Source organism: Tupaia chinensis, unplaced genomic scaffold (assembly GCF_000334495.1).
Source record: "Tupaia chinensis unplaced genomic scaffold, TupChi_1.0 Scaffold000045_1, whole genome shotgun sequence".
Classification (NCBI taxonomy): Eukaryota; Metazoa; Chordata; class Mammalia; order Scandentia; family Tupaiidae; genus Tupaia; species Tupaia belangeri.
Window position 1 is genome coordinate 7,119,011 of NW_006159501.1, and position 24,214 is coordinate 7,143,224.

General features: G+C 51.4%; 1 protein-coding gene across 1 annotated transcript in view; it reads right to left on the minus strand.

The window, feature by feature from the left end:
* Positions 1-294: 294 nt before the first annotated feature.
* The window catches only part of GREB1 (growth regulating estrogen receptor binding 1), a 91,759-nt gene continuing 67,839 nt past the window's right edge, over positions 295-24,214 (minus strand). The window contains exons 22-32 of the mRNA XM_027773597.1: positions 21,192-21,294; positions 18,230-18,388; positions 16,932-17,074; positions 13,198-13,359; positions 11,024-11,228; positions 9,649-9,823; positions 8,155-8,373; positions 6,996-7,131; positions 4,570-4,770; positions 3,248-3,386; positions 295-2,231 (exon numbers count right to left, since the gene is read on the minus strand). Coding sequence (XP_027629398.1) covers positions 2,068-2,231; positions 3,248-3,386; positions 4,570-4,770; positions 6,996-7,131; positions 8,155-8,373; positions 9,649-9,823; positions 11,024-11,228; positions 13,198-13,359; positions 16,932-17,074; positions 18,230-18,388; positions 21,192-21,294 — 1,806 coding nt within the window. The 3' untranslated portion in view covers positions 295-2,067. The remainder of the gene's footprint in view (positions 2,232-3,247; positions 3,387-4,569; positions 4,771-6,995; positions 7,132-8,154; positions 8,374-9,648; positions 9,824-11,023; positions 11,229-13,197; positions 13,360-16,931; positions 17,075-18,229; positions 18,389-21,191; positions 21,295-24,214) is intronic.

A 24,214-nucleotide genomic window follows, 5' to 3' on the forward strand; every position in this document is an offset into this window, starting at 1 on the left:
TTTTGCTATAGGGCACATGCACTTGCTAGAAACAGAGAGACAGAGACACAGAAAGTGAGAAATCACCCCCCAGAGGAGATGGCCACATCACAATCCCTTCTTCTCCATTCTCTCGGGATCTTGGACACGCATGCACATGCACCCAGCGTGAGTTTAAGTCACCGGATCTGGGATTCAAACTGTGGTCTACTACATGGGAGTCCAGTGACATAGCCATTACACCAACTGCTGGTCCCATCCTGGAGTGATTTTCAAGCCACCAGGTCCGGGACTTTAACCATGTTCGGCCATGTGGGAGTCCAACACCTTAACCACCACGCCATCTGCTGGCTCAATAGTCCCCAGGTTCATCATTTTATTCTTACTTCCTTTTTAAAACTGTCTCTCCTGTCATGCCATGAGACTTTAAGCACAAACCCACAGAGAGTACTGGTCCCATAAATGTTCTCAAAAATAATGCAATTAGTACGCACCAGACAATAAAAGCATTATTGGTTTTATTGATAAGACTGGAACAGACAAGAATATTTTGAGGTTTTTGTCCCCCCAAGTTTAAATTAACTACAGGGGAAAAGGACACAGAAAGTGCTATTTACAGAAGACAAATATATAACTACAGAAGGCCAGTTTTTATTTCCAGAATAGGAATGATGACATATACAGTGATCAGTTTATAAACATTCCAAATCTTTCACACACGACTTTTCTTAGGGGTAAAAAGAGATTAACAAACTTCTTGGCATCGTCTTTCCAAACAGTTCTTCCCGGGTTGTGAACCACGCACGTGCGTGCTCGTCCACGTCTGGGATGGAGAGAGCAGATCACACCCCGCCGACTGCGTCCATGTATCTTTCAACTCTCCCTTCGGTTGTGGGGAGCTTCAAAACCAGTGTGGGCTGGGGGAGAGCCCGTGAGGAACCCAGACAGCAGGAGTGAGTTGTGCTTTAGTTCTTTGCAGCTGTGGGACCTTGGTGAGGGGCGCTCCCTGCACATCTCTCAAGTGGAGAGAACTCCAGTCACAGGAGACTGAGGAGGAGGGTCCAACAGGGTTGACAGTAAAAGCACCTGGCCCACGCCTGGCCTGCAGGTGGCGCTGTGAAACACTGGCTCAAAGATCATGGCGGCTGGCTGCAGCAGAGGGCACGAGGGCTACCCCGCTTCCTTCTCTCTGTGCCCAGTCTCTCCAGGTCAGGGAGACCAGGTGAGACATTCTCTAAAGAAATCATACGTGCATAAAAGAAAACAAGCTACTTAAGGAACTGAAAATATCATAGGTCTAGTTCTCATCAGCTACTTTTATGAATCACTTGGGTGGTTTCTATTATTTCTTGGTTTCCAGGAAGCAATTTGGTCCTCTTTCCTTTATAAGGCAAAGTTTAGGCCCACCTCTGTCACCCTAACTTCCTTCCTAAGACTCTTTTAAAGAAAACTTTATTTTTGCCCTAAGAGGTAGGGCATTTACCCTATACTATTTTAATAGAATCATACCTGCTTGGAAGTGAAGCGGTTTGTTTTATTGGACGTGACGCCTCTGGGCTAGCTTCTAGTAGAACAAAGCCGTAGGCAATCAGATAATCCTTATAAAATGCCCTGCCTCCTGTGTCTCGCCTCCAGCCTTTACAGGGGTATTGCTCTGTGGGAGGTTAAGGGGACCTATTAGCCGGAATCACGGCCAGTCCCGAGACACCAGCAGCTCTCTGATAATCCAAGACTCTGGAACTCAGAGGAAAGCCAAGTCCGTCCATGGGAGCATATGAGACACACGACACCGCGCAAAACACTGTTCTTCAGAAAATGCACTTCGCACTGCCCAGGGCAACGAGGCCCAGCCAGAACTCAGGTGCTGGGTTTTCACCCTGCCCACCCGACACAGCCTCCTCACCCCAGCTCAGTCGCCATCCGCCTCTGGGCCTGGGTGGCCCAGCTGGTTCCACAAGGGGCTGCCCAGTAACACCGTCTCTGGCTGTTCCAGGTCAAAGGCCACGTGGTGCTAGGGCGCCCTCCAGCCTCTACAGCCCGAGGGTCTGGAACCCTCCATCCGTCCAGAATGGCTGCTGGCCATCTCCCTCAGATGTGCCGCCCAGTCAGAAAAAAGAGCGGCCGGTCCTCCTTGGCGTTGGCCGTCTGGAACTCGTCACGCAGTCGGAACTGCCACTCATCCTCCAGCTCCAGGCGGACAACCGTCTGGCGGAGCGAGTTCCGGTCCTGACAGATGACGCACAAGGTGGCACCTATGGGGACCAGGGTGGAGGTGTGTAAGAAAGGAGGCGGGTGGACGCACGCACGCGCTCCCGCCTGGATTCGCTCGCAGAAGCAAGCAGGATGCTGCCTGGAGGGAAGGCCCGACGTCAAGTCTGCCCCTTGTTTCCTTCGGTGATTTCTAATCCTCACCAGACAGTGCGACCGGGGCAGGGCCGTGGGGAGACAGCATGGACGCAGAGGAAAGAGCGGAACAGAGGAGGTGAGCTGGAAGGAGAGGCCTGCCTGACTGCGCCCAGCGTTCTCGGCTCCAGCCTGGTCTGTATCCCCTCCTCTCTCCTGACACCTCAGTGCCCTCTTCTTTGCCCATCCAAAGCCTGTCCACCCATCCGGCCCGGCGTGGACCCCGCTTTCCGGCACACAGCAGTACGGCCATCAGGGCTCCTGCGTACTCTCTCCCTACCTCCCTACAAGTCCACTCCGCCCTTTAGACAACATGTTTCCCAAGGCCAGAGGCTGTTGTAGGAACCTCTCAATATTTCCCAAGGCCTTTTACACTCTTGGTGCTCACTAGATACCTGCTAGAGAGGAAGGCCAGAGTAAAGAACAAGGAAGGAGGCGTGAGGGTCAGCCAGGGGTCCGACAGGACTGGACCGGTGAAGTCAAAGAGCGAGTGTCCATGTGTCATTCCCGGCCGCCCCAGCACAGGGACGAGTGAGCAGACGAACTGGAAAGGTGCATGCGGTACTCTGAGGGGATCTGGCACGGAGGGGAGGGGTGTGGAGGAGGGGGACTGAGGTTGAAAATATCTGCTATTCACCTAAAAGACAGGGGGAAAGTCCTGTCTCTGCCCCAACAGACACAGGGGAAAGACAGCCCCTGGCACCCAACCCAGCCTGCTGACATTTCCTGGAGGTCAGGGAAGTCACCTCGGAGCCTCAGTTTCCCCACTGGCACGTGTGCACCAGGACCAGAGGCCCCCTCCTCTGAGGCACCAGGCGAGGGCACCCATTCAGGCCATGGCCCAGGGTCAGAGAGCGGCAGTTACCTTTCAGGAAGTGGAACTTTTTCAAGAAGCTGGCTCCCACAAAGGAGTCACAGAGGTATAGCAGGAGGCCGCTGAACACCAGGTCGGAGCAGCTGATGTTCAGAGAGTGGGGCCGGGAGCTCACGTAACAGACAGACATCTGCACAGGAAGGAGGCCAAGAGGAAAGCGTTTTCCAGGAAGTGTGCAACACTGCGGCAGGCGGGGGGTGCACCTCACAGATACGAACTGCTCGGTCAGTGCGAGGTTTTGCAGGGGGAGGGGGCCAACACCAATGCTACTGCTTATTTCATGGTATTCACCCAGATTTACCTATCCAGGAATTCATGTGAGAATCAGAAGTGGTTTGGCATCAGAATTGGCTCTGGTGCCTAACTTTTTCTATTCGAGCTAACTATTAGCTCTCAGCCTTAACTTTATTGGTCAGAAATGAGGGTAAACACCTGAGACAAAGGGGCTGCCTATGGCAGGTCTGTCCCCCTTATCTACAAGGATACGCCCGACCCCACAGAGGCCTGGAACCGCAGGCAGTACCAAAACTCATATACCCTAAATTTTCCTATATACGTGTACCCATGATAAAGTCTCATTTAATTAATAAGTAATAAATTAATAAATAGGCACAGCAAGAGACTAGCAATGATATTAACAAGGAAGAACTGTAACGACATATTGTAATAGGGGTGGCAGGTGGTATGGTGGTTAAGGTGTTGGACTCCCACATGGCCAACCACAGTTTGAGTCCTAGACCTAGCGGCTTGCTTTCTTACTTTCCCTCTCTCTCTCTGGTCAAACTGAAAAATAATAAATAAAATTAAATAACTCTTAATATATATATATATCATAATAAAAGTTATCTGAATATGGTCTCCCTTTCTCTCAGGGTATCTTACTATACTGGACTCGGCCCTTTTCTTAATTTTTTTTGTTTTTTAGTTTTACAATAGGGCATGTGTGCTCCACCAGAGAGAGAGGAAGAGGGAAAGTGAGCAATCATTCCCTAAGGAGGATGGCCACACCACTACCCCTTTTCCTCCAGTGTCCTCTTGGGATTTGGGGTACACACATGACATGCACTCAGCATGATTTTCGAGCCACTGGGTCCGGGACTCGAACCACACTATCAGCCATGTGGGATCCAGCACCTTAACCTCCATGCCACCTGCTGGCCCTTGCACCTTTCCTTATCAGGGGTAACTGAAACTACCGAAGGTAATTCCAGCGCATGCGACGGAGGGACCTGCAGTGAGAGGAACCACCATAGTTGCGATTCTGCCTGGGTCCTGGTCTGTCTGTGCCCCAGCCTTTCCCTGGGCAACGCTACCTGAGGCCCCAGGTTAAGGTAACAGTCGACGGAGAGCACGGGGTGGGCATGGTTCCTCAGGGACAGCGGGAAGAAGCGGTGGCTGTGGTGCTGCAGGAACTTCTCGAGCAGGAGCTGGGCAGGGGCGGCGAGGAACGTGTGCTTGCTGTCCGGGGCGCAGATGTACTGGGCCGGCAGGATGGCCACGGAGCTGTCAGACACCTGCACAACAGCAGGAAGGACGGTGTCAGGCCGCTCCAAGGGCCCAGGCTCCCGGGCCACGGGAGAGCCAGGGTGGGCGCTCGTGGAAGGGTGGCCGCCCAGGATGGCAGTGGAACTGAGAATGCAGACTGCAAGATTAATCCTCTGTTAAGAAATGTCAGGTTTTGCCCAGGTGGGACGTGTGAAATGGACCAACGTGAAATCAGTGAGCACCGCAGACACTGACCCTTCTCTGCAGAACTGGCTCACCGTTCTGCGCAAACCAGAGGACCCAGGGCCATAGCCCTTCCCCAAAGCAAGGGAGGCAGGCTCTGGCCTCTGCAGCAGCCCCGCCCGCCCCACTGCCCTCCCCTGCCCTGCCCAGGTGCCCTGCCAAGACCACCCCCCACTCGCCAACACAACTGCCACGCTGCAGCCAGAGACCACTCACGTCAGTGACACCAACTGGCCAATACTGAACACCTCCAATGGCTCCCTATCACTCCTAGAGGGAAGTCTAGGACCGTCTTGAGGCTAGTTAGGCCTGTCTCCTCAGTCTGCACCCCTCAAAGGGCCTTCTCACTCCCACCTTTGTCCAAGCTCACCCTCTACTGGAGACTCAGCTCTCTCACCCCCCAGCCTCCACTTTAATGTCATGCGCTCGGGGACCCTCCACAGACAGCCCTCCAAACCCTGGCTGGGTTAGGGCTCCCTATAAAACACACTGCACTTGAGGGGCTTCTCATATGTGCCTTACTAAATACTATGCCATGTCTGCTCCCACTCCAGAGTGAAGGGACCAGGTGCTCCCACTAACGATAGACAAGCAAAAACAAGTAAGTGATTTCATTAAGGTGAAAGACAATAAAACATCCCTGGCTTTCCTGTACATAATCAACATGCAAGTAAGATTAGGTTCAGGACCAACAGATGGCGTAATGGTTATGTTGCTGGGTTCCCATGTAGTCGATCACAGTTCAAGTCCCAGACCTGGCAGCTTAAAACTCACACTGGGCACATGTGCATGCGAGCTCAAGATCCCAAGAGGAGAATGAAGGAGAAGGAATTGTGGTGTGGCCATCTTCCCTCAGGGGGTGATTTCTCGCTTTCTGTCTCTCTGTTTCCTTCTGTCTCTCTGGCGAGCGCACACGCCCAATAGCAAAAACCTCTCTACAAAAAACTAAGATTATGATTAGGTTCAAAATAAAAACAAACATAAAATACCTAACAGTTAAAAAATGACATTGAATGATATAAAAGTTAGTTTTTTTAAAGAATTGTTTAATTTTCTTTACTCATTCATATATTTTAATTTGACCAGAGAGAGACACCAAAAGAGAGCGAGCGAGGGAAAGTGAGGAAGCGAGCCACCAGGTATGGGACTCGGGCCATGACCGGCCCTGCGGGGCTATCCAGTGCCTTAACCGCTGTACCACCTGCTGGTCTCCAGATATAAAAATTAGTTTTAAAGGCACATCGGGCTTTTTCTTGGGAAGATTTAATATGATAAAGATCTTAGTTCTCCCCATATTAAACCAAAAAATCAAATCAATGTCAACTTCAAAACCTCAGTGACGGGGAGGGTGAAAGGTCAAGGAACATTATTCTCAAGTTCTTCTGAAAGTACAGAACATTTACCTAAGGATCTTTCTAATTTGCAAGAGAAGTGAGGATGGGCTTCTACACCCAGAGGCAGCTTCGATCCCTGCCTGTGGGAGCAGGGAGGGAAGCTGCTGTCTCAATTCAGATCAACATAAGGGATTAGAGGGGACCTGATGGCAGATATGCTAGCCTGTGTAGCTTCTGTGAGTTCACAGAATCCTCAGGGCCTGCCAAGATTTCGCATCTACATTCCCAGGCCTGCTCAGCTAGAATGGGTGACATAAGCTGACCACCCCTCCTGTCTTGGAGGCGGGCCGTGCAGCGGACAGACAAGCTGGCTCTACAGCTAGCCTGCTGTGCCATTCAAGCCATCCTGGCACCTGAAGAAGAGCATGGCATCCCCCCTAACCCAGCCAGGCAGGGCAGGCAAGGACACGCAGGAAGGAGGGAGACGTATGAAGGCGGCCACGCCCCGAGCAGACACTGAGAGGTTAAAATTAGTCTTTGACTTCCCAGGGCTCGGTGTCAATGCTCCCCAGAGTCCGGCTGCACTCCACTCCTTCAAAGGGGGAAAAGCGGGCTCCCAATGTCCCCCACCCTCAGTGCTTGCACAGAAGGCCTGCCTGGCAGCGAGGCCAGCTCACCTTGGACGTGATGTGGAAAGACCTGTGCCCGCCCACCGCGATCTGCTGCTCCATCACGCTGAAGCGGTTGAAGCGGCACAGCAGGAGGCCGGCACTGTGCACCCGCAGGTTGAAGTCCACGTCATCACACAGGAACCTGCTTGGAACCAGGGCAGGGGCAGAGCTGAGTGGAAGCAACTGGGCCCCCAGCTCCTAGAGCACTGGCCCCGGTCATCTGGGGCTGGATCACAGAGTGGGCTTTACTCTTCCTCAAGACCTCACGCTGGTACCAAGGCCAAACGGACAAGGTGGGCACGTGGGCCTTCATGCTAGGAAGGCCTCCACTATAAACTGCGTCCCGCATGGCCCTGAGTAAGGGATCAGAAGCCTTTCCACTCAATTGGTAATGTGAAACAATAACTCCTGGGGAAAACATGAGCCACTTTTCATAGCTGCCAAAATGAGGCTCAGAGGTGACACGTCACCTGCCTAAACTGTAAAGCTGGCAAGGCAAACCCAGGGTCCTAGCAGGTCCATCTGGCTCCAAAGCCAACACTCCTAAAAGGTCGTCTTGGGCGTGTGCCCATGGCCCGGCACACAGACACACCCACCAACACTTAGTGTAGTGAGCGCTTTTGCAGCGATACATAGGCAGCGACCTACTGAAATTACTTCATGGTTTTCTTCAGTGCTCAAGCCACTAAAACGCAATATATGAAAGGAGTAAAGAAGCCAAGAGGGTGGGAGAAAAGCACAGGACGGCAGGACAGTAGCTCTGTGAACGGTCTCGTGGACTAAAGCATGAAGCCAGAGCCAGACTCTGCCGTCGGGGTGAAGGGGCTGAACCCCCCGTGGCCAACCATGCAGATTAAGTCTCAAGAGCTGCAGCTTGAAAATCATGCTGGGTGCATGGGCACATATGACCAAAATCCCAAAAGGAGGGGAAAATGGAAAAGAAGGAATTGTGGGGTAACCATGCCCCAGGGATGCTTTCTAGCTTTCCCTCTTTCTCCAGGGAGAGCACAGGCCCTCTGGCAAATTAAGAAACAACAAATTGGCACTAGGCAGGGCCTGGCCAACGCCACGGGCAGGGCACCCCCATGCCCACCCTGCAGGGAGAAGGTGGACAGCTGCACCAGGCCTGCCCAGGCCTGCCCTCCCCGCCTGGACAGGAGCTCACCGGTTCTGATTGTACTGCACGTTCTGGGTCAGGTCCACATTCAGGATGACGAAGTCGTGCACGTGGCAGCGGGAGAAGGGCTCGCGCACCTCACTGCCGCGGGTCTTGCTGGACCACTTCCGCAGGCCGATCAGGGCGTAGTGCGTGATGTCGGGGGACGCCTCGATGTGCTGCATGATGTGCTTCAGAGACACATTCCTCTCTGACCAGGAGAACTCCCTGCTCGAGAGCGAGACAGCGTCCCCAGGTGCACACTCCTGAAGAGGCCGAACCCCACGGCAGGAGCCAGGACCCAGCTGCCCAGGCGCACGGAGCCCAGCACAACCCACTTCCCAGTTTCCGTGTGCGAAGCATGTCTACGTCCTTGGTGCTGAACTTGCTTACGGACGGAAGTTAATCCCCACAGCACACCTTCAAGCACAGGTATGAAAACGGCGCAGTAATGATGTTGTTGGACTCCCACGTGGCTGACCACGGTTCTAGTCCCACACCAAGTGGCTTGAAACTTATGCTGGGCATGCATGTGTGTGTGCGCCCCAGATCCTGAGAGGAGGATGGAGGAGAAGGGATTGCAGCATGGCCATCTCCTGTGGGGTGACTTCCCACTTTCCCTCTCTCTATCTCTGTCTCTCTGGCAAATGTATGTACCCTAAGGCAAAAAACTCTTAAAAAAAAATCTTTTCAAATGAGAAAATCAGGACTCAACAAGATGAGTCAGAAGACAGTAAAGCTATGAGTTGACATCCACCTAATGGGAAGGGGAGCATGGGGAAGGGTGAGTGGGGAGGGGTGAGAAGGAAAAGAGGAGTAAGGGGCTAGAGGGGGAAGAGAGAGAAGGGAGAGGAAGGGTACGAGGGGAGGGGAGGCAGAGAGGGAGCCTTCCGGGTCTAGTGATGTCTGGATCTTTTTTTTTTTTTTAAGATTTTTTTTTCCCCCCACAAGGCATGTGCACTTGCTGGAAACAGAGAAGTGAGAAATCACCCCAGGGGGTGGCCACACTGAAATTTCTTCTCCTCCAATCTCCTCTCAGGATTTTGGACGGACAGACACACACACACACACACACACACACACACACACACACTGGATGTGTTTCATAAGTCGCCAAGTCTGGGACTTGAACCATGAAGTCTGCCATGTGGGATCCAGCACCTTAACCACCACCCACCTGCTGGCATAATGTTTAATATGGGAGTTAGTTAAATGGGTGTGCTCAGTTTGTGAAAATTTCTGTATATGTATTATCCTTTCTTTTTCATGCATCTGTATCTCTGTTTATTCCATTTTATCACATTAAGCCTGTAGTGTGTCACACTTCAACAAAATTCAAAGCTGGGCCTGAGACCTGAACCCACTCTGGTCACACCAGGGGCCCCTACACACCACGCTCAGCAGTAGGAGGGCCCTGGGGTCCTCCTGGGAGAAAGAGGACACCCGTCTAAAGGAGGGCCCACTCATGGCCGTCGAGCAGGGGCAGCAGACACCTCGTCTCACCTGCTCCTCTCCCCAGCACAGTCAACGTCCACCACGTTCCACATGACACAGGAGTCGTCCGAGATCACGATGAAAGGCCAGATGTCCTGCGGCTTGATCCCGAGCTCCTCCTGCCGGTTCCGCTCGAGCTCCAGGTTGTGGTAGGACAGCTCTTTGATGAGGAAGTGGGCGGCGCCTGGAACGGGCAAACACTGGCTCAGGTCTGACCCATCCCACGTACCTGCAGGCCAAATCCAACAGACCTGAGTGCCAGGCTCACCCCGAGGCAAGGTGGCTCGACTTGCCCAGTGTACAGCCCTGTCCACTGACCACAGGCACCGACTGGGAGCACAACCCTACTCCAACACGTGCACACACTTGTCCTCCTCGTCCTGTCTTTTCTGACAGCTGAGAGCAAGGATGAAATCAACAACCAATCACACACACACGCACATATGTGCATATATATAGATATATCTATTTGTGTGTGTGTGTGTATATATATATACACACATACATATACACATATATATACACACTAACACATATATAAAAAGTCATTGGAAGAGTCATTACGTATTTTTCTTTTATTTTCTTTTCTTTCTTTGAGAAGATTTTGCTATAGGGCTTGTGTGCTCACCAGAAAGACAGACAGAAAGTGAGAAATCATCCCATGGGGGGATGGCCACGTCACAATCCCTTCTCCTTTCTCCTCTCAGGATCTTGGGAACACACGCACATGGCCCTGGCATGAGTTTAAGCCACCGGGTCCAGGACTCAAACCCCGGTTGACTACATGGGAGTCCAGCGACATAGCCATTACACCATCTGCTGGTCCCAATGACTTATTTTTCTATGCAAAAATGTGTCATGACTTTCCCAACAAATCAAAATAGCTTTAGAAGTCCAAAAGTAAAAACCTCAACATAGGGGCTGGCAGGTGGCATGGTAGTTAAAGGTGCTGGTTTCCCACATGGCCAACCGTGGTTCGAGTCCTGGACCTACTGGCTTGCCTTCTTGCTTTCCCTTTCTCTGTCTCTGGTCAAATGAAAAATAATAACAACCGATGGAATTAAATAAATGTTCTTTAAAAAAAAAAAAAAAAAAAACCTCAATGTGTGACAGCCAGCAGGTGGTGTGGTGGTAAAGGTGTTGGACTCTCACAGGACCATGGTTCAAGTCCCAGGCCTAGTAGCTTGCTTTCTCAGTTCCTCTTTTTTTCTCTCTGGTGAATACACGTGCCCTATAGCAAATTAAACAAACAAAAAAAAAACTTTAAAGTAATCCAATGAATAAATATTTAAAAATAACCAACTTGATCCACGTTTCACTCCCCCTTCTCTAGGATACCTCTCCCTCTCAGTTTCCCTGAGTGGGGCGCGGCACAAATACCCACCCACTCCAGCGCTGTTGAAGATGCTTGGCAGCACCAGCATGATGTGGTTGGGCCAGTACTTCTTGTACACGGCCATCTCGTACTCCTTGACCACCAGCACGTGCAGGTGGCTGGCGCCATCCATCGCGTGGTACAAATTGAAGAGTCCGTGCTCATGACGGCCAGTGGTGGGCGTGAACGTGGGGCTTTTTATATATTCCTGACTCTGCAAAATACAGGTATAATGAGGTAGAGTGTGTGTGAATGTGGTCACAATTATTCCCCTCCCTTGAAATGTGACTCTGCTGCATCTTTCATCACAAGATGGAGTCTTCCCGCACTCCTGGACTCAGAGATGCAACCTATGACTTGTGTTTACCAACAAAATACAGGAAAAAATATGCCAGCTCTGAGCCTAGCCTCAGGAGGACTTACACATCCCACTCCCTCTGGACTCTTACACAGGTGAGCTGGCCTGCTGGAGGATGAGAGACCATGTGGAGCAGAGAGGAAGATCCCAGCTGAGGCCACTCTAGACCAACCCACCTGAGAGCTAACTGCAGACACATGATGGGCACTACCGCATCCAGAAGAATCGCCCAGCTGAACCAAGCCCAGCTGCTAGCCCGCAGAAACAGCTCAACAAATGCTCGTGTGGGGACGGTTATGCAAAAACCAACAGGCATATGTCACGTAGCCAAGTTCCCTTTCCCTCCCATGTTAGAACATTGTGCTTTGTGTAGACACTATCCCTGTAGGTCTTGAATCCTTCTATACGCTATGAAGACACAACATCCTCCATCTAGACACTCCTCTTGTGAGATCTTTTATATAAATACTATGTTTTCTTCAACTCTTCCCTTAACAATAAGTCCATCTGGGGAGCCAGGGCTTCGGATCCCTCTGAATTACTCTGAGAACCTGCTACAAAGCTGTGCACACAGCTGGAGTGCTTGGCCCGCTATGGCTGGAAGGCTGCAAAAGTGAGTGGAGTAAACCCTACGCTTGACATTCTGTCCACCACAGGAGTGTCACTGCAACACCACAACCCCAGCCACGGGATAGACACCTGTGACACAGACCCTCTGGAACTTCAGAAATGTTTTCATTACTTGGTAACAGCCTGCCGGGTCTGGAAGGCCAGGTACTGCTCCAGATAGCGGGCGCCCTGGAGGACAAGGAGGTTCTGCACAAGGTCTACATTGCTTGGGGCTCATTAAGGTGCAACCCTGGACTCTGAGGTGGTCAAGCTAAAACTGTCAAGCCAAGAGCTCTATAAGGAGGGGCCCTGCAAAAAGAATGGTGGTCCCAGAAACAATGGGTTCTTAGAATGTTCTCTTCAAAAGATAATGTATCTAACAGATGGCTTAGCAGTTTCCCTCTCTGGACTCCCACATGGCCGACCATGGTTTGAGCCCTGGATCCAGTGCCTTAAAACTCACTCCAGGCCTGTGTGTGTGTGTGCCCAAAATCCCAGGAGGAGAATGGAGAAGGGACTGCAGCATGCCCATCCCCTCTGGGGGGTGATGTCTCACTTTCCCTCTGTCTGTTCCTCTCTCTCGTTCATGAGCGCAGGTGCTCTAAGGAAAAAAAACCTCTTAAAAAATATATAATGCATCTTTTAGGTGTGTATGCACGCATACATGCTAGTGTTTATAATACAGGAACGCAGAAGGGAGGAGCAGAGGCCAAATGAGGCTGGCCATGTTAGTAACTGCTGAAGTCAGGTGATGGGCCCTCGGAGTTGTTCCACCATCAACTACCTAGGCCTGTTCAAAGTGTTCCAGATCTAAGAGCAGAAGAGACAAGGCGGGGGAGGGGGGGCGGGCAGAGAGCAGATACTCTGCCCCATCCCCCCACCATCGCCCAAGGCGCTCTGCTGGTGCCTCACGTTGTTAGGCCAAATAGTTCTCACCAAGGCTCTTGCAAGAGCTACTATCCCCCATCTCTACAGAGGAGGTAACAGCACCTCAGAGATACTGAGTGACAAGTTCAAGTAATGCCACCAGTGCATGGAGAGCAAGGCTCAGACTTGAACCTGGTGACTCCGAAGCCCACATGCTGCTCCAGTCCCTCCTCTCCCTTCCCCCCGTCTCCACATGCCCGTGGCTCAGCAGGTGGTTCCCAGCTCTAGGACCTAAGCTCGGTGGTCCCTGGAAGGCACAGTGATTGGCCACTGGGACTCACGCGGGTACCTTGTCCGTGACGAGGGGCAGCCGCATACTCTCCAGCTGGCCTCCAGGGTGGCTGAAGACGAAGTGGTGCTCCTTGGACTTGGGGATGATGAAGTGCAGCTGGATCTCTTCTCCTAGCATGGAGTAAGAGAAGGCAAAGGCGTGCAGGGTGGACTCATAGAGCTGAGGTGGGGGAGAGGACAGAGCCCGTCAGAGTCCGGCCATGGCCACCTCCGCCCATAGCACAGGAGGCCTGCAGTGACACCCGCATGGAGCAGGGGCACCCAGCCTGACCACACGTGCAGCCCGAGCCCACCTCACCCTGCCCTCGATCAGCCACATGGTACTGTCAGGTCGCCCGAGCACTGACCCTGCTGGACCCTGGATTTGACTCAGAGCCTGGTTGTCAAGTCAAGCATCCGCTTCATGAGTAAAGAGATCATTGTTAAGTCTAGTAAGTGTATTTTCCCATTCTGAGTGTTATGAGCCACAGCGTATTAGCGGAACACGTGCCCGCAGGCCACGTGGGCCAGGCATGGCCCCATCGCCTTGTGTGGTAACCAACAGCTCTTGGAAGCAGCACAGTTGTCACCCCCTTTTACAGATAGGGAAACTGACTTCAGCAGTCTTGGCTTATCCCACCAAGTCTAGTGTCACCGTTTGTCACATTATCCAGCCTCCACTGGCCAGACATCCACAGGCTGCCTTTGTGCATGGGCTGCTCTGCTGAGACCCCAGCTGGGCTTTGCCCTGACCCTCTGAGAGCCCCTTCCCAGGCCCGGCCCAGCCCCTGCCACCTGAACACCCCTCCCAGCATGTGCTGTGACCGTCGGGGTCTGGAGAGGGAGGGGTGACCAGTGCACAGTGGCCTTGAACTCTACCAGTATCACGGAGCCCTTTGGGAGCAGAGATGAGGGAGAAAGAGATTTTGACTTGGGGAGGAGCAGAGAGGGATGCAACTGGGGATGTTTCACAGAAAGAACAGAGCGACGAAGACACCCAGAGTGGAACCGCAGCCCTCGTTGGCCCTTACTGGCCTGAGGTCAGGCACCGTGCACGGCCCAGACCCAAGCACTGCTCTGAACACAGGCCAGGGATGGCACACCCAGGTCTCCATGAGTACGGCCTGAGGGCATGACAGTCTGTGAGCAGCAATGACTCCCTGCCAGCACTCTGAAATAATAGTGACTAAAGGTCTTGCATGTTTTTCAGTTCTTTGAGCTTTAAAATCAAGAAAACATTTTTCCTCTCTATTTGTTTTAAAAGAAAAATCTCATCTCTAAGAAAACATGTTAGGGGAATTTATCTGGAGTGAACAGGGTTACTTGTTTTTATACTTTAAAAGTTGCTCATGTGGCTGGCAGCTGGTATGGTGGTTAAGGTGCTGGACTCCCCCATGGTCGACTGTGGCGGCTTTCTCACTTTTCCCCTTCTCTCTCTCTCTCTTTGGTCAAATTTTAAAAATACATAATAATAACAAAAATTTTTTTAAAAATTTGCTCATGTTGGGGCCAGCAGGTGGCACAGTAGTTAAGGCACTGGATTCCCACATGGCTGACCATGTTTTGAGTTCCAGACCTGGCAACTTGCTTACTTTCTCTCTCTCTCTCTCTCTGGTTAGCGCATGTGCCCCATAGCAAATTAAAAGTAATAATAATGGGACCAGCAGATGGCGTTTATCAGCTATGTTACTGGACTCCCATGTAGTCAACCGCAGTTTGAGTCCCAGACCTGGAGGCTTAAAACTCACACCAGGCACATGTGCATGTGTGCCCAAAATCCTGGGAGGAGAATGGAGGAGAAGGGATTGTGGTGTGGTCATCCATCCTGGGGGCGGGGGGTGATTTCTTGCTTTCTGTCTCTCTGTCTCTCTCTATCTCTCCAGCTAGTGCACATGCCCTATAGGAAAAAAAAAAAAAAAACTCTCAAAAAAAGTAATAATAATACATAAAATTAAATACATAAATACTTTTTTTAAAAACTTGCTCATGGGGCCGGCCAATGGCATGGTGGTTAAGGGGGCTGGATCCCACATGGCTAACTATGCAGTTTGAGTCCCGGACCTGGTAGCTTAAGAAACATGCCTAGAGCATGTATGAGTATGCCCCAAATCCCAGGATGGGAATGGAGGAGAAGGGACTGCAGCCTGGCCATTCCCCATGGGGGCGTTTTCTCACTTTCCCTCTCTATCTCTGTTTAGCAGTGCACATGTCCCACAGCAAAACCTGGGAAGGGGGATTACCACACACAGTCAGGTGCTACGTCACTGGCAGCTGAGCCCAAGACCAGGCAGACTGGGGGATGGTAAGCCTCTGTCTACTGCTTCCCTCTGCAGCTGATGGAGAGGGCGAGGCGGCACCCTCACCAGGCCTTTCAGGGAGCAGCTAGAGCACCTGCCCTGCGGGCTGCTGCCACAGCTCTGGCTCACTCCTTTACCCCCACCTCTCCCCCTCCTCGGGTCTAAAATGAAAAGAAACATTACATGTAAAACGCATCGTCAGGGCTAGCAGGTGGTACTGTAGCAAAACGGGAACCGTGACACTGGCCCCCATGGCAAGTTGTGGGTTCACACAGGAGCCCTCCCTGAGTACACGGGCACACATGTGCCTGAGACCCAGCGCTGGTGCAGCTGGGACTGTAGTGTGGTGTCCAGATCTGGTTGGGACATCTCTCTCTCTCTCTCTTTCATGGAAAAAAGAAACTTTAAACATGCTAGAGCACCTGTTTGTAAATAATCAGCCTCGTGGGCTCTCCACAACCCTCCCATGGCCATTAAGGGGTTGGCAAGAAAGGCAGCTTTGCCCACAGCAGGCCCTACCTGGAGTTCTTCCGAGCAAGTCCGGGTGCCTCCCACAGTGCCCAGGCCTCCTGTGGGCCAGGCTCTGCCCACACCCTGCACTCGATGTTCCAGGCTCCCCACACTTGCACACACTGTTCCCTCTTTTCAGCTGCCCTGACCCCTCAGCAAATTCATTCATTCTTCAACATCCTCTCTCCTGCTTCCCACTCAAGACAGTATCTCCACTTACAAAGTGGGGATAATGGGGTTTAAGTGAGAATTCAATAAGAAACAAGGCAGGGCAGGTTCCTCCCCAGTGCACTTGGCATGGATGACAGGCATACTTTAACACAGACCCCTTTCAGGTGACCAGCCAGAGCCCAGCACACCTTGTTCATTTACGTGTCCATTAACATGTGCTAAGCATTTGTTACCACGCGAAGAGGCTGGAAGGGCTGACGGACAACAGTGCCGGACAACAGTGCCGAGGCACACTGCCTGGCGTGCAGCAGGTGCACAGTAGGTGCAAACTCCTCCCCCACCTCCCCCAGTGCTAAGCCTTGGCCACGCTGCTCTTCTGGCCTCTTCCCATTACCCTGCAGGTTGGCTCAAGTGTGGATCTTCCTCTTGGGCTGTGCATCTTACAGACAGGGACAAAGCCTGTCTACCGCTGCATCCCCATGCTGCACAGGATAAGCACACAGGGCCTGCTGACTGACTTCCGGAATTGCGTGGGCGTCTGTTGACACCCACAGTCAATGTCAACACCGACACGTGTGCAACCCAGGGAAATCGCGCTCTGAGGTGTCAGCAATAATTTCAGATTATAGAAGGGAACCTAGGAAGCAAGGGCTTCCAGAAATCTCCATCTCCCTCTCTGGACGAGACCTGAGAGAACAGGGAGTGGACACGAGGCGGAGGCGAGACCGCAGGCAGGCGCCGCCGGAGCGTGAGGGAGGCCGCCTGGCCGGCCTACCTGGTAGTGGGGGTGGAAGCCCATGTACTGGTGGCACTGCTCACAGTGGTGGTACGTGTTGTACGCCGCGTACTGGGACAGTCGCATCCGTGCCGTCTGACGTCGTACAAAAAGGTCCTCTGGCTTCCGGGACATCCCTCTGTCTGCACAAAATCCCCCCACGTTAAAGAGCAGAAGAGCAAGACAAATATCCAACCCCCTCTACTCAAACTGAAGCCACTGGAATGCTAAAAGTCACCAGCCAATGACGGGATTCCACAAGGCTGCCTCTCACCCATCTGGGCCCCGAGGTGACTCAGTGGTCAAAGCAGACGACAGTCTCAGTGGGAGGAAGTAATGGGGACTGTGTATACAGTGTCTTACTCGTGGATCTAAAAGCATTCAGCTTTATTTTTATTTTTAGATAGGGTCTCGCTGTGTAGCAATCCTTCTGCCTCAGGGTCCCAAGTAGCCGGGACCACAGGCCCACGCCACCACACCCTGCTCTTTTCCAGGGTGGGTGGGGAATCAAACCCAAGGCCTACCATGAGGCCTCAGCCTGTTGAGTAGCAGCATCAACCGGTGCACACCACCCCACAGCTGGACCTTTCGAGGATTCACAGACAATTTTTCAAGGATCCACGACACGGCAATTTACATCAATTGCTGACCTGATAGCATGACGCAAAAGAATCGCCCTCTATTTACTTCACACATGATACGGCAGGATTATGCTTTCAACACTAGAGCTTCATTGAGACTAACCCAAGGGCCTCTGGGAAGGACCCTCAGTGAAAGGACTCTCTTCTGAGAGCAATGAAAACGGCAGTTTGAGGCGGACACTACCGAGGAGGCCTCTCTCAGGCTGTGTGCACCAAGCTCATCCTAATCGCATTGGCCAGGGATGGCTGACTGGTGCAGAGCCCTGACCCTCTGCAGGATCACAACACCCTGGAAGTCGGTGGTCCCTGAGGAGGAAGGAGAACGTGAGACAGAGGGAGGAGAGGGGTCAACGTGTCTGAAATCCCTAGGTCAACACACACGTCTCCTATCTTCTAGTAACTAGAGCCTTGAGAACATTCGGATCATGACCGATCAAGGAGCGTATCAGCACTGTCATTTGGCCCTTCCTGAGCAGTGATTTCCTTCCATGGCAGTCACTTCTCTGAACAGGAAGTGGCCAAGTCAGTTTCTTACTAGGGCTTGCTGGTGCACTCACCACTGCCAGATTCCATCGCTAACAAGACACAGCTCACCCCCTTAAGAGCCTGTGCCCACATACTCAGGCAGGAGTGGAAGCGAGGGATTCCAAGTCTCACCTTCAATCTTGATGCCCTGATGATGTGAGCAGATCAGACTGGCATCCTCGTACTTCGGGTCATGAATGATGTAGTCAAAAGGCATCTTCTTGAATAGCTCCAGGTCTGGCCAGGGGTCACTGACCTGGACATAATGCCAATCCGATTCTTCTCGGACATCTGCAAGATTGGCAGGAATGAGATAGGAAGGGAGAATGGTTTATTTGAAATAAGCACAAGGAGGATGCTTGGAGCAGGACTGTTATCAAGTCTTCGGGTTACTGCGGACCCCCCTGTATCTCCTAGGCTCCTCGTACACACGCACTTTCAGGATTGCTCGAATGAGGTATTTAGATCTCTGTCCAGAGGACGGCCTTGAACGGTTTCCTGTGGGAACGGACTGGCTCTTCTGTCCCGCACCCTGACTTCTCCTTCCAGAGTCCTGACTCAACAGACCCACGCCCTGTACTTCTCCCCAGAGCCACACCCCAAGTATGCCACCTGGTTCTCAGCCCCAGTGGGGCCTGGGAAGTTCTCTTTCTAAACCCTAGACATCCTAATGCCCCCAGCCTGTATGGCTAGCCCAGTCCCACCTGTAGGAAGCCTCTCTCAGTGCTCAAGCTCGACACCATGTGCTTCAAACCAGTTTCGTATTTCCCACATATCAGCTTACATGATGACTGGTATGGGAGGTATACAGTACTCACTAAGTGTTTGCTGAATAAAAGCTTGAAAAAAACCTAGTTGGTCTAACTCAAATGATGTAACATACTGACATTATGTATTGTACATGTATTCTATATATATTAACATTACGCATGTCGGGACCAGCAGTTAGCCTAATGACTATGTCGCTGGACTCCCATGTAGTCAACTGCAGTTCGAGTCCTGGGCCCAGTGGCTTAAACTCACGTTGGGCGCGTGTGCGTGCATGCCCAAGATCCTGAGAGGAGGATAGAAGAGAAGGGATTGCAGCGTGGCCATGCCCCATGGGGGGTGATTTCTCACTTTCTGTCTGTCTGTCTCTGTCTTTCTGGCGAGTGCACACACCCTATAGCAAAAACCTCTCAACAAAAATTACACATGTCATGTGTACATAGATATGTCACTAGATTGCATACATGGACAGAGTACACATCCGTTTGAAGGCAGGCAAGGAGTGTTCATTGTGTAGTAGGTGCGCAGGGGATGACCATGTCCTAGGGTTAAGGGAGCTGGATCTCACATGGCCAACTGTGTGGTTCAGGTTCAGCTCCAGCTCCAGCTCCAGCTCCAGCTCCAGTGGCTGAAGAACCACACTGAGTGCACGCATCTGTGCCCTAAACCCCATAGAACGGCGCCATGGGCGGGAAGAGATCGCAGCGTGACCATGTCCCATGGGGGGCTTTCTTCCTCCCCACTTCCGTCTCTCTGGGGAGTGTACACATCCTTTAAAATTTTACCCCCTAAATAAAAGAAAGTTGCTCAGCACTTCATGCACGTATCATCATTTGTTTTCATAACACCACGTAAGAGGCTGTAAGAGTACTGGAGAGGGGGCTAGCAGGTGGTGTGGTAGGTAAGGGGACTGAAATCCCACATGGCCGATGGTGGTTCAAGTCCTGGACCTGGCAGCTTGCTTTCTCGCTTTCCCTTTCTCTCTTTCTCACTGTCTCTGTCTGGTCAAATTAAAGAAATAACAACAAATGGAATTAAATAAATAGTTCTTTTTTTTAAAAAAAAAGAGTACTGGAGAGAACAAGCTTTGACGTTTCACACACTGGGTTCCAACCCTACCTTTATCACTGAGATATCCAAGAAAGTGAGGAGACAAGAATTCAATAAGCCTGACAATTTCTACCCAAAATCCAGTTCCAACCTGTGGGGAAATGTAAAAATTCAGAGCCTGGCTAAAAAGCCTTGCCATTCCTTGGTTCCAAATTTTCTCCAAGTCAGAACACAAACTCAGGTGAAAGCACTCGAGAAGGGCTATGAGACGCTGGTGCAGCAGCTGCAGCCCTCCCTCGACAGCACGTCCGCCCGCACAAGCTGGCATGCCCAGAGCAGCAGACTGGAGCATCAGAGCAGGTGTACGAGCCCTCGGGGGCTTACAAAGACGGGACAGAGGTGTTTCACAACGAGCACCAGGGCGCTGTTCGAAACAGTCTTACCTTATGCCAGATAAATTCTGTTCAGGAAACCAGGAGAAAACGGCTCTCCCCACACTTCCCATGTTTCTGTTGCCTCCAAGACACTGACCTATGTCCGCAGTTTCCCGAGTGGGAAACTCCCGAGGGGTAACTGTGCCTTCTAGAGCTAGTACTCCCATCCAGTCTAATTTCACCTTTGTCACGTCCCCGCTGGGCTCCCGAGCGGGTGACCTACCGGGAAGATGGGATAACCATGCCCAGTTCATGGCACTGTTTAGAAAATGAAATGCGGTAGCTCGGGAAAGCACCTGGCACAGTGCTTGCCGTGGCGAAGGCACTCGGTAAACAGTAACCACCCCCGTGCCAGTCGTGTACTCCCAGCAAGTCCTCCGAGGTGCTATTCTTTTTCTTGGACAGGTTTCTGCTATAGGGCGCGTGTGCTCACCAGAAACACAGAAAGACAGAGAGAGACAGAAAGTGAGAAATCACCCCCTGGGGGATGACCATGCCACAATCCCTTCTCCTCCATTCTCCTCTCGGGATCTTGGACACGTACACACATGCACCTGCCGTGAGTTTAAGCCACCGGGTCCAGAACTCGAGTCCCATTTGACTGCATGGGAGTCCAGCAACATAGTCATTACAGCAACTGCTGGTCCCCCTCTGAGGTGCTATTCTGAATCCAAGAAAAATTAACAAGAAGAAAATACTCAAAAGCCCCCCTAAGACCCTAGGGATGAGTCTGATCATAACCCTGCACATTCCACCCAGAAAACTGAAGATTCAGTGAAAGTCATCCGAGCACTGGATTAAGAGGAGTCCCCACCCGGGTGTCACCAACAGGTCTCACTCACTGACGTTGATCTCCTCTTCATCATAAACATCCACCTCTGTCAGCCGAATGAGCATCCGGGACAGAATGCTGAGGAACTGCAGGTAGGCGCCAGTCTTCCCGATCTGCAGAGACAGAGAGCCCAGTCAGGAAGGCCTGCCCACGTGTCAGGCTCCAGCCGAACACCCAGCACGCCTCCTGCCATGAACCTCACTTGAAGAGGACACCATTCAAATGAGAGCCCTACGGATGCAGGACGTGTGAGGGGAGAAGCATGGTGGTGGACAGGTGGACCCCCAAGAGCGGGAGGGCTGCCTGCTCGCAAACCTCCGCAGCTGTCTCCCGAGCATAGCTGGCCACGATTTCTAAGTAGTTGTTGTTTTTAAGCTGTTTTTAAAAGGACTTTATCACAGGCTAAAGAAAAGTTGCTTCCCAAAAAATGAACTAACAACATAAAAAGAAACGTCCTGAGAGAGTCCTGCCTTGCTTGTCTTCCCCGACGTGTCCTGGTGAGGTAAAACCTACCGTACAGGCCAGAAAAGCTGGCACTGCATCCCCCTTTCCTCCAGGAAAAGGGGACAGATTTCTCTTCTTCTTCTCATTGTTTCTGGATCAGGGACTCCCTGGCTGCCTCAGCACCAGGCTGTGCACTGACTACCTCTCGGATCATTTGTGCTACGGCTGATGAAGGAGATCCATGAAGGTTAAGACCTCCTGCTCCCTACCCCCACAGCAGGATGGCCTCTGCAGGTACCGAGCCCGATGCCCAGCTCACAGCACCAGATCAGTAAACACTGATGAATGGAAATAACTCAGAAAAGGAAAATGACATGAAACCAGGAAGAAGCTTCAGATAGGACATCGGTAACACATTCAATAGACAAAGGATGACCATCTATAGCACAGGAAGCATTTCTACGAATCAACACGAGAAAGTCAAACGGCTTAACAGAAAGGCAGACAAGAGACACAGACCAGAAAATCACTGACCAAGAAGTGCCGATGAAACAGAAATATAAAAATATGCTCAATCTTACCAATAAAACTATGATATACTTTTTTTTCATTTATGAAACATAAAAATTTTGAAAGGCTGATAATACCCAGTGATGTGAGGGTATAGAGAATAGAGACTCCCTTCCAAAAAATACTTTCCTGTTTTCCTTTTTTAAATGATAAAAAGTAATATTTGCTCGGGGTTGGCAGGTGGCATGGTGGTTAAGGGCACTGGACTCCCACACAGCCAACCATTGTTCGAGTCCTGAACCTGGTAGATTGTTTTTTCTCTCCCTTGCTCTCTCTCATTCTCTCTCTCTCTCTGGTCAAATAAATAAATAAATAAACTTAAATAAAATAGTTCTTAAAGCAGGTAACATAAGCTCATATTAAAACTTCAAATATGATCATCTATTTAAAAAAATATTTTAAAAAATTCAAGGAGTACAAATCAATGAGGGGATAGAAAGTTACAAATTTCGCCCCCCACCCCAAGTGATAATTCAGTGTCCACCCTGTCAGTGATTTTTAAGGCATTTCTCACATATACGTGTTTTTCTAATGGATACTATACGATGTATTATTCTGCAACCTGGTATTTTAAAACTTAAATAGCTTAGAGAAATTTCAGTGGCAGTATACAGACACCCGTCTCAAGTTTCCTGTGGTTGAATTCCATGGTAGAGCTTTGTCCTGCTGTATTCAACCAAGCCTTGGAACAGCAGGGGACTCTGTTCCTGGGTTGTTTTCCATCTCTGCAAACAATATCAACAGGGGCATTCTTCCACGTATTTTTGTGGGTTTATATTTCTTGGGATGGATTTCTGGACATGAACTTGACAAGTCACCTGGTCCCTGCCTTGGCCCAGCTGTGTGTGGTGGTTCAGGTGACAGAGTGCCACTGCATGATAGTGGAACCATTTGGGAAGGTCCTAGGCTGAGATCCTGGGTCTACCAGGTGTGTCCACTAACTGGTGCATGATCCTGGCTGGCCAAGCTGGGGATCAGGGATTGTGGAGTACAGAGAACCTATCAAGGGGACCCGTCTTCTCTCTCATTAAAGAAACTTTACAGGATCAGCAGATGGCATAATGGTTATGTTGCTGGACTTCCATGTAGTTGACTGTAGTTCAAGTCTTGGACCCAGAGGCTTAAAACTCATGCTGGGCACATGTGTATATGTGTCCAAAATCCAGAGAGGATAACGAAGGTGAAGGGATTGTAATGTGGCCATCCCCTCTAGGGAGTGATTTCTTGCTTTCTGTCTCTCTGTTTCTGTCTCTCCGGTGAGCGCAATTTTCTTTTAACATTTTTTAAAAATTAAAAAAAGAAAGAAACCTTAAAAGGGAGGATAGCCCATCTTAGTCATCAGAGTGATGATATTGATGTTGCCAATGAAGACAGTAACAAACACTGCCTGCTTTTTGGGTCAGGCCATATTCTAGGCCATATTCTCCCACTGTCTCCAGTTCGAGTCTCCCGATCTATAGACGCCCACGCTCAGTGAGGACACGGAGGTCAGGACTTGCCCTTGGTTTCAGGTGATGACTGACCACATTCAGCCCAGGCTGTCCAGTCCCAGAGCTCCCTCTGCACCCCTGCACTGCTCCTAACAGCTCGCCCAAGGCACCCTCTTCCTGCTCCACCTCACACACTCACTGCACAGCTCACCCAAGGCACCCCTCTTCCTCCTCCTCCTCCTCACATGCCCACCAGAGTGGACACTGGTGCCCGTGGTAACTCCTGCCATTTTGGTAGGAGAGATGACCTTTCATTGTGAGGGAAATGCAAGGAACTGCGGGAGAGCTGAGACAGGAAACCAGCCCTGGTTCCACTTAAGACTCACTGACACCTTCCGACCAGGACCAGCTGGGCTGTCTCTTGCTGTTAGAGCCGGTGCAGACCAGCAGGCAGGCCCTGGGGGCCCACGGGAGGAGGGAGGAGGACAGCACCCCTAGGATGGCTCCCTTGGCCCCCCACATCAGCAAGAGAGGAGACGAGGTGCCCACAATGGCGAGCCCTCCCCACTGCCGGGGGCAGGGCGAGCAG